The sequence below is a fragment of the Cornus florida genome, unplaced genomic scaffold (assembly GCF_030987335.1).
Source record: "Cornus florida cultivar Cherokee Brave unplaced genomic scaffold, ASM3098733v1 CherokeeBrave_3.0.0_Hap2_Chr06, whole genome shotgun sequence".
Classification (NCBI taxonomy): domain Eukaryota; kingdom Viridiplantae; phylum Streptophyta; class Magnoliopsida; order Cornales; family Cornaceae; genus Cornus; species Cornus florida.
In genome coordinates, this window is record NW_026775576.1 from 66,114,212 (window position 1) to 66,125,296 (window position 11,085).

General features: G+C 35.0%; 2 protein-coding genes across 2 annotated transcripts; both read left to right on the top strand.

Annotated features, from left to right (window-relative positions):
- The first annotated feature begins 1,667 nt into the window (after nucleotides 1-1,667).
- LOC132314232 (uncharacterized) lies at nucleotides 1,668-3,173 on the top strand. The gene is made up of 4 exons (XM_059813118.1): nucleotides 1,668-1,910; nucleotides 2,172-2,257; nucleotides 2,348-2,671; nucleotides 2,768-3,173. Exons 1-4 carry the CDS (start codon nucleotides 1,668-1,670, stop codon nucleotides 3,171-3,173), a joined length of 1,059 nt encoding a protein of 352 aa, XP_059669101.1.
- Nucleotides 3,174-9,823: 6,650 nt separating this feature from the next.
- LOC132314233 (cytosolic sulfotransferase 12-like) lies at nucleotides 9,824-11,085 on the top strand. The gene has a single exon (XM_059813120.1). The coding sequence runs from the start codon at nucleotides 9,824-9,826 to the stop codon at nucleotides 10,799-10,801; it is 978 nt and encodes a 325-aa protein (XP_059669103.1). The 3' UTR covers nucleotides 10,802-11,085.

Genomic DNA, 11,085 nt, shown 5'->3' on the forward strand with positions numbered 1-11,085 from the left:
TCGCAGGACACACTGGGTTGAAAAATCCAGGGTTGTTACATGATGGTCTATGATTTTATCTTTTTCTTTTTGTTTCTTTGTGTTGAAAGACCTTTGATAGAGTATCATGTTCTTTTCATTTATTTTTTTTTTTTGGTTGAAAGGTCATAGTGTTTTGCTTGTTTTCAATCTTAGTCGACATTTTGTTTTTTTGTATGTTGGTGTTGTCTACATCAAACTTTGTATGTTGTTGTTGTCTACATCAAACACTATAAAATGTCTTTGTTTTCTAACTTTATGTTAAATGGTGGTCCCTCTATGTTAGTCAAATGGCCTTTTATGATATGGAGTGGTCTTGTTGTGTATTTAATTTTGACCCACCATTATTAATTGTATTGTTTATAGTGGTCCTTTTATGTAATTGAAATTGCAATTGCATGCTAACATACACACTGAACATATGCTCTAATTATTTGTTGATACTGACATACACACTGAACATGTGCTCTAATTGTTTAATGATTGCATTATTTCTGCTATTTGTAAATTTTCTGCCTATACACTATTTGAATGTTGTATTTATTCCTTTTTTAAGTAAGCCCACTTATTGTTGTAGATGGATGTTATGTTCACTATTGAACTTCATCATGGTGGTATCTTTGAGAAAGCACCCCCAATGACATATCTAAGAGGAAATATAACTCAGTTTAAGAAAATAGACTCTGACAATATGTCATTTCTTGAGATTCAAGGGATGGCAATTGAGTTGGGGTATGGGGTGATCAGTGAAGTGTTTTACAAAGTACCCTATGAGTGGCAACAATTTAGAGAAGTGAAGTGTGATTTAGATGTGTTTGGAATGTTTTATGACCATAAAGCTCATATGAAAACTTCTATTATAAAATTATACTTTACTGCGCCCTTGTTGAATGGGGCAGAGAATGAGGTCAACTCAAATGTTGAGTTTGGGTGGGATTATCCAGTGGGGAAAACAAAACTCATTACTCCTGTGTGTAGTGATTATGGTCCTAATGATGAGTTGATAAGTTTATATGAATCTGATAATGAATGTATTGATAGTGGTTCTATACATCAGGATTACAATCCTTCAAGAGATTTTGGTGAAAAAGAACTTGAAATATAAATGAAAGTTGGGTCAACTACTGATTTTAGGTTGGCTCTTAGGGAAAAAGCATTGAGAAACAAGTTTGATATCATGTTCACAAGGAATGATGGAGATAGGGTAACTGCAGTGTGCAAGGCTCAATGTGGTTGGAGGATACATGCAAGCAAACCTGAAAATGAAGATTGCTTGATTATTAAAACCTATGTGCCAGAGCATACTAATTGTTTATGGTTTCATACAAATAGACAAACCTCATCATCCTACTTAGCAAACAAATATTGTGAACAAGTGAGGTTGAACCCTAAGATTCCTTTTGGTACACTTAAGAGCACCATTGCAGCTGATATAGACATTGATGTATCCAAACACAAAGTCTATAGGGCAAAAAGAAAGGCATTAGAAATGATTGAGGGGAATGATGCTGAGTAGTATGGTAAAATGAGGGATTATTGTACTTTGATATTGGGAACTAACCCTGGCAGTATAGTTAAACTGCAAACTGAGCCCGCTGGTGTTGAAAATGTTAAAAAGGTTTCAAAGAGTCTTTATTTCTTACTCTGCAATGATAGCTGGTTTTAAGCTAGGTTGTAGGCCACTAATTGGTGTAGATGGATGCTTCCTAAAGGGACCATATGGTGGTCATCTACTTAGTGCAGTGTCTATTGATAGTAATGGTCAAATGTTTCCAGTTGTATTTGTAGTAGTGGAATCAGAGACTAGAGGTTCCTGGGAATGGTTCGTGGGAGAGTTCCAGGATGTTGTAGAGCCATACCATGATATAACCTTTATATCTCACAGACAAAAGGTATAATTTGTCTAACACACTTGTCCACACTTATATCCACATACACTTGCACTTACGCACACTTGTATATATCCACACACACTTACAGCCACACACTTGTATCCACACACACTTGCACTCACACACACTTATAGGCACACACTTGTATCCACACACACTTGCACTCACATACACTTGCAGTCACACACTTGTATCCACACACACACACACACTTATAGTCACACACTTGCATTTATTGACATTTTGATGTCTCATTTACAGGGTTTAGTAGAAACCTTTGATTCACTTATGGAAGGGTCAGATCACAAGTTTTGTGTGAGACATCTTTATGATAATTTTAAGCTGAGGTTCAAAGGCCAGCAACTAAAGATAGAATTATAGGAAGCTGCAAGGGCATACACTGAAGTAAAGTTTCAACAACATATGAGAAAAATCAGAGACTTGAATGTTGAAGCTTATGATTGGTCAACAAAGGTGCCAACTAAATTGTGGGCAAGGTCATCCTTCACTGAAACTTCAAAAAATGATATACTCATTAATAACATTTGTGAAAGTTGGAATGTTGTAATTCTTGAAGCAAGGGATAAACCAATAATCTACATGCTTGAATGGATTAGAAGACATCGAATGCTAAGGTTCCAGTGTAAGAAAGAGTGGATGCATACACAATTTGGCTTCTTATGTCCAGATATACAAAAGGCATTGAACAAAGTCAAACAGCAAGCTACCATGTGTAAAGTTCATTATGCTAGTAAGAACAAGTATGAGGTGCAATGCTATGGCATTAGTGAGGCAGTTGACATTAATAAAAGAACCTGCAGTTGTAAAGTTTGGAACTTGACTGGTATCCCATGAAGGCATGTTGTGGCATGTATTTTCATTAAGAGGGACTCTCTTGAGGCATATGTTCACCCATTTTATCAGAGGGAAACCTATGTGAAGTGTTACAGTGGCATGATCATTCCCATTCCAATGGAAAAGTTAATGAAAACTGGCACTATTGACCCATTGCTTCCACCACACTATAGGAAACCCATTGGTAGGCCAAAAAAGGCTAGAAATAAGAAGAATGATGATCCCAAAGTTACAACCAAGCTTAGCAGATCAATGGTTGGTCTAAAATGTACCAAGTGCAAAAAGAATGGGCATAACTCAAGGACTTGCAAATTACCTGAGCCTTTGATCATTGACAGACCTCCACCAAGGAGGGAGGTAGACCACCAAATATTGGAAGAGGGAAAGCAAGAGGACCTGCTGGGATGAGGGAAAGCAAGAGGACCTGCTGGGATGCTACTAAGAGGAAGAGGAAGAAAGGCTGGAAAGGGAGAAATAGATGAGTCGAAGTTCCTGTTCCAGCACCTTCAAACCAAGAGGTATGTCCAATGTTATGTTATAGACGTCACACCTTGCTATGGTTTCTTTATGTTCAAACTCACTTGTTTCTCAACCAATTTTATTTTCAGGTTCAAAACATACCATATTCTCAGTTGTCACAAACTCAATCATCAACTTCTTATAGGTATAATTTAATTTTCAAGTTCAAAACATACCATACTTTTTCAAGTTCATCAAAACATACCATATTCAGATCTAATGTTATGGTTTGTTTGTTGTTGTTAACAAAATGGTTAACAAATTTCTGGGTTGATTAATAACTCAACGATGTATAGTGAGTATGCATATTGGTAGTTAATATGGCCATAGAGTTGATGATGGTTTTATCACTCTACTGTTGCTGACTTGAAGAGTCTGATTTTTTGGTGATTGTTAAAGATAATGGAGTGAAGACTACATATGTTGGCTTTTTTTGTGTTGTCACTCTATGGTTATGTGAAAGACTAGCTCAAAACAGTCCTCTTATGTAACTTTTCTGAATGTATGGTTGTTTTGTCAGTGTAACTGTTCTAAACTTTTCTGAATGTATAGCTGCTTTATCAGTATGAAAAGTTGTTTTTTTTTTTTTTTTTTTTTTTTTTTTTTTTTTTTTTTTTTTTTTTGCTGCAATTGAATGTATAATAGGCTATGTATGAGAAAGAGAGGAAAATTTTGTATTATGTACAGAGGGATTCTCATGAAAAAGAGAGGAAGTGTATTGCCTTTTTTCCTTTTGTTTCCTTCCCCTCTTGATCTTTCTTATCATTCATTGTTCACTTCATTTAAATTGATGTTTGGCAGTTTCTACTTTTTCTAGTATGTTATGTCACTCTGTTCTTAGGTCACAAGCATGAGAAAAAAAGGGTGGTCTTTGTACCTTGGACAGTCTATGGTTTATTAAGTTTGGATTTTGTCTCTATATTTAGGTTTGTACTACCATTTAGAGAAATCCCTGCAAGTCTATTCTTGTTACATGAATTTTTTATTTTTGGAAATTAAATCAAACACACTCCCATTACCTCTCAACTTCTCCTTGATCATACCATCCAGACTATGAAGCCATTTATAACTGTTAGAGCAAATTTGGTTTTGCTAAGAAATTTTCAGTGAGGGAAAATTGATTTTATGGGTGGGGGTAAAAATGAAGAGATGAGCATGTTGTGTTAAGTCTGTTAAAAATTGCACTGCACTGTCATTCATCAAACAACCAAGTGCACTGCACTTTCATTCATCAAACAACCAAAAACACCTTCTGATGAGCGCTGAAAAGTGCGTATTTAAACCCCTTAAGCTTAGGCATTCTAGTACCTTTATCTATCTTACTTTACCGTTTTAGATTGATTTCGTTTTATTTCCGTTTTCAGGCACTTATTCTGAAAATAAGCTAACTCAGCCAAATAAGAGCTTAAAAGAAGCAATTCTGAGATTAATAAAAAAAAAGAGCCAAGTAGAAGCAAAAGGAAAAAAAATGTGGAAATCAACATCTTCGATCGATCTCAGATCAAAGTTCGATCGATCCAACATGATCGATGTCAGCACTTCAAGATGGATCAGAGCCATGATGACATTTTCGAGATCTTAAAAGTTTGATCGATCCAACATCATTCTTCGATCGATCGAACTGCTTTGTCCTTATCCAAATGATTGATCTTATCTAGTTATATCACCCTACCAACCACTTTTGTCCTTTTTTCAAAAATATCTTCAAAATATCTCAGATTTGTCTTTATCCAAAAAGTGCCACCATTGAAGATCGATCCAGCCTAAGTTCGATAGATCTCAGCCAAGTTCGATCGATCCAAGTCCAAGGTTCGATCGATCGAACTTCCTCCAGAGCGAAAAAGTTAAATTTTCAGCTCATTGAAAGTTGTCCTTTGTCCAATCATTGGAGAATATTCTTTGCATGACCCCAGCTCATTTTGTGTGTTATTTGACCTACCTGTATAAGGAATATGATGCACTTTTTGAAGGAGCTTCTTAGAGAATTAGAGATACAACCTTAGAGGCAATTCTTAGTGTAGAAGAAAAGAAGGAGGAGGCTAGAAACACAAAGGGGGGAGTTCTTCATCAACAAGGAGCAGATTTCTTCCATGGAGTTAGCCCTTGAGGGTTGGAGGAACATCACCATGAGTGGCTAGACATCCTCTTGGGGCTAGAGTTAGCTCCAAGTATACTTTCTATATCTTAATCTTGTGTATTATTGAGGGATTAGTGTTATAATTAATGTTTTGACACTTTGATATATATAGATCTTGATTGTTCAATGATTTATGTGGTTAAATGCTTTCAATTGATCATCTCATTCTATCCATATGTCTATGTATGCTAGAATAGATGTACATGTGCTTTTCTCTAGATTTTGTGTTATTGATGCATGTCTATGTGTATTGATGCTATAGATTTAGACATTGTCAAAACATAGTGCTTAATGGAATGCTCTTGTGATTTTCTTGATGGTTCATACTTATTCCTTGATGAATTGTGCCTCTCACTTAGTTTATTTTCATGCTAGTAGTATAGATGTAGTGTAGTTGTGGTGTAGTTGTTAAATGGGAGGATAATCCATGCTTATTGTTTAATGATCCATGCTTTTAAATGCAAGTAGCATATGTCTCTAACCTTGTGTTGTATTTGGATTGTGAGCTTAATGAAAGGATTAATGACTTGTTTTGATCTATTGTACCTTCACATGTTGTTTAGACAATATATGCTTCATTACTTAGATATATTGTGTCTTTCGCATGATGTTTAGACAATACATGCTTAACTAGTCATCCTTGCTTGTTGAATCAACCAAACACACACACACACCAATATTGCAACACACCATTTACCCTCATTAGTCATTTATCAATGGTATAGAAATGCATTGCTTGGTGATGATCTCTAAACCCCAAGACTCTTCTCTCTCTTATTTACTCTTAATTGTATTCTTTTGTTATCACTTGTTTAGTTTAATTTGCTCTCTAGTTGAATCAACCAACCAATTCTTGTTTGATCACTCGACCTACTAACCCTAATAGCGATTCCACAACCAACACGTATAATCCCTTAGGACGATCCCTACTCACTCTTGCTACGTTAGTAGTAGTGTTGATAGTCGCTTTTATAAATTTAAACTTGACCCAAAAGGCTTTTCTTGAACCGCTCATTCACTACATTATTTTGGCGTTCATAAGCGGCCTCGTCACCTTCTTGCATTTTTTGTCATTGCACAACATATACAACTAGAAAAGAGATACAATTGCATTGCACTGCCATTCATCAAACAACCAAAAACACCTTCTTACATTTTTTGTCATTGCATTGCACAACACATACAGCCAGAAATTAGACACAATTGCATTGCACTGTCATTAAACAAAATAGACACCATTTTCATTCAACATACTTAAAGTATTACAAGAGGTTTAAATGATACATAAAGATACAACACTACTAAATCCCAACCAACCAAAAAATTTCACTCCTAAGATTGATCTTCAACATACAACACTATCAAGTCCCAGCCAAAAAACTTACTTAATAAAAAGGCAACCAAATAAGATTATAACTGACAACCCAAAGAAGAACATGCTTCCAACAAACATTAACTTAACAATCACAATAAACGAACTGAGAGGCACAACATGACCTACTCGAGCTTCATCTTCATCTTTAATGGCTTCACCGAAACCTGTTGGAGGAGTCCACCATTGGAAAAAATTACATTTCTTATTCTTGCAATTGAAATAAAGCTTGCTAGGATTGTCGGTTGACTCAGATATGAACACATTTGCCCTTTTGTCACAACAACATTTCATATTCCTAAAAGGACCCCTTCGCACCACACCCTGATAACTACGACTTACAAACGATTCAAAACTCATTTTCTGCAAATAATACCATATAAATGGAAATTAATAGAGAAAATAATACAATATATATATATACACACACACACACACACATATACTGAACAATACACAACAAACATACATAGAGACAGAAAATGAGATGGATACGCTTAGAGCACGATGATGAACAAAGTGAAAAAAATTTGTTCACTCTTTCCAAAATACAGACCTACAGATGGATAACAACCCTTACCAAGATGCACAACTGATTGACATGAAAGCACGATGATGGTATCCTGTTTCTGACCACCAAATTCAGCAAGATGCACAGCTAATTGAAAACGAAGATAAACCTTAGAAGGTTGCAAAGTTGTCAATTTGGGGAATTTTTTATAAAGGTTTGTTTGGGTCAGTTCAATTATAAGGAATAGGCTGTCAACGGTTGGAAATTAGGGACATTATTGTCCTTTCATACTTCTATAGGCAATATGGTCATTTAAAATTAACAAACCAATTTTAACGGTCATATATATCACTGGACATTGGACGGATGGGGTCATCTACAATAATTTTGCATAGTCTAGGGGTTTTTTTGCATTTTTGGAAGTCCAGGGGGTTAGTTGCAGATTTCCCAATAGTCCAGAGAGGTTTCTTGCATTTTACCCTAAAATTATATAGGGATAATTACAAAAACATGGACTTTTGGAGGTATTTTTTCAGAATCATGGAGTCAAAACCAACGTTTTTCACATTCATGAACTTTGCTAAAATTTGGTAAATGAGAAAAAACTCTATTCATTTGTCCAAATTAGCCTTTAACATAATACCACTTTTGAACTGAGATAGAAGTTAGAATAGAAATCTTGCACAGTTGCGTCATGGGAATGGGAAAGCTCACCCCTACCCTACCCATTTATGCTGATAAATTATATTTTTATTTTTATAATATATTTTATACTAAAAAAATATTAGGTATATTAAGCAAACCCTTGGTTATTATATTCCAATCAATGGAAACTAGTTCAACCCACCTCTCTCATATTCCAATCAATAGAAACTAGTTCAACCCAATTCTCTCACAAATTGCATCTCTTTGCACCGCTCTCTTTTCATATCGTAAATTCAAAAGACGAGAACAAAGTAATAATTGAAACCCTCTTTTACAACGTTCTTACATTGAAATTGCTAAGAGTCTCACCAACGAAACACTGGGCAAATCCAAAATCTTGGTTCTCATCAAAAATAATATTGCTACTTTTAATATAATTTTGTATGACCTCTATGTATTATTTTGGGATAATGATTTGGAGTCCAAAGTCTGACAATTTTGATTGATTTTGATGAATAAAGGCTGATGTCATTAATATTGCTAATGTCGTGATGACATCATCTTCCACCCACATAAAATTAGTTGAACTTATCCAATTGTCGGACTCCTATCATTACTCATTATTTGGATATTCCTACAATAGTATTAAATTTCAAGTTTCAATTGAGAATTTGGATCTTATTTTTATTCTCATGAGAGTAAAGGAATTGTTACCATTTACATATTGTAGGAGATATAACAAATCTAATAAATTAAGAAATTCATTTTTTTTGTTTCTTCCAGAAATTCCATGATTTAACCATTCCCTAGCCATAATTCTTGCACATGAAAAGTTGTATATATACACATTAAAAGTAATGAAAGAGAGGTGTAAGTTTTGGCCTCTTTTCAAGATTTTATTTCTATAAGGATGCAACAAATACGAAGATACTTAGAATGCCTCCCGCATTTGAGGAGATATCAGAGTTTGAATCTCTGACACAAAAATAATAATAAAATAAAAACAATCAAAAATCAAAAGATTTGTTTTGCTGTGGATATACCACTCTTCTTCTCTCTCCACAGCAAAACAAATTCTTTTTTAATCCTAATATTATTGTATAGCGATCTTTTTTTTAACCCTAATATTATTGTATAGGGATTCCTTTTCTTTTCCTTTTTTTTTTATTGTAAATTTTATGTTCTTGATATATGATAGATAATTATTCAATGAAAATTAATTAGAAAACCTCATAAGGAAGTTTTTTGCAAGTGAGGGATGGTTGAAGGGATTTTTTTGCAATTTGCCCAAAAATAGTTGAAGTCCTACTTCAGCTACTCTCTGAATCTTCTATGTAACATGATTAAGAATTTACAAAAAACAGAGAAAAATATATAAAAATAAAGAGGGCATACCTTCTAAAGGTTTGATTCAGTATTTGAACTTTCCCTCGTTCCTTTTATAAAATAAAAACTGTTTGACCACATTACTAATTCACCATTTTTCGCACAATGAAAACATGAACTTTTTATGCTGCATGATAAAGGTACTCTAATAATTCACCTTTTCATTTTTTATTCTTTGTTCTAATTTTCGAAAGCAATTTTTTATTTAGCAGTGAATTAGTCGTGCAATTTATATACTATATTCTTGTGGCACTCAACCACTCCATATAAGAAGACAATAATAATGATTGAATAAATAGATATGGAAAGATTTCTATGGAATAAATTTATGATTGATATATAATTTGTTTATTTATTTGGTGTTGTCATTTTATCATGCTCTTCCCCAACCCCCAAGTATAAATGGGGTCACTCAACCACATAGAGAAAACAACTCTTGTTGAAATCTAGCTAGATTTAGCATCATACATTCTAAATTAATTATTGTCATGGAAAACACAAACGCATTGCTCAATCACTCTTCTCATTCTCTAAAACCCTTACTAGATCAACTTCCTAAGCAATGCTTTTGGGACGATCTCGATCTCCATCAATGGGAAGGTTTTTGGTATCTACCCCGTCACTTAGAAGCTGCAAAATCCATCCAAGCACACTTTGAAGCACGTGATGACGACGTCATATTGGTTTCTTCTATTAAAACAGGCACAAATTGGCTCAAAGCTCTTTGTTTCTCTATCATGCAACGCCAAACGGGCTCTAATGATGTAGAAGAAGAGGACCCTCTTGTCAAAATCATTCCTACCTTGTGCGTAAGAACCTTGGAGGCCCACGTTTACACACCAAACAATCCATCACCTAATCTTTCAGGTATGCCATCTCCTAGACTATTTCATACTCACTTGTCTTATAATGCCTTGTCTGATTCAATTAAGAATTCTGGGAGTAAGATTGTTTACATAACCCGGAACCCTAAGGACACTTTGGTGTCCATGTGGCATTTTTTTAATTCCACGAGGACACCTGAACAAGGACCATATCCATTTGAGAAGGCATTTGAGGGCTTCTGTGATGGGATTCACCCTTTTGGGCCCTTCTTTGATCATGTGTTGGAGTATTGGATGGAGAGCTCAAAGATGCCTCACAAGATACTATTCTTGAAGTATGAAGATCTTAAAAGTGACCCAAAAGGAGAGTTGAAAAGGCTGGCCTCATTTCTTGGAAGGCCATTTGTTGAGGAGGAGGAGGAGATTGATAAGTTGTTGTGGAGGTGTAGCTTGGAGAGGCTCAAGAACTTGGAGGTGAACAAGAATGGTTCGGATCCTGCGTCAGGAATTTCAAGTAGTGCGTTTTTGCGGCTTGGTGTTGTTGGGGATTGGAAGAACAACTTCACTACCGGGATGAAAGAGCGCCTTGATCAAATTACTTCGATGAAATTAGAAGGGTCTGGCCTTCAACTCGAGACATAAAAATTTGGAGGAATTTGAACTTGAAGCTTTAGTTAATAGCCTTGAGGCAAATAAACTACTTAGTTGTTGCTATTTATAAGAGCAGAAAGTGAATAAAGAGTTGTTGCTTTATGTATAATCCCTTTTATTATTATTTTATTTGTTTTTTTTTTCAAATTAGTTGGAGAGGGACTCAAATACGGGTACACGTGCTCGAAGAGCTGTGCGCTCGCTCTACCAATTAGGTTACTGGATAATCTCTTATATATAATCCATTAGATTGGCATCCTTGTTTTGTAATTTGA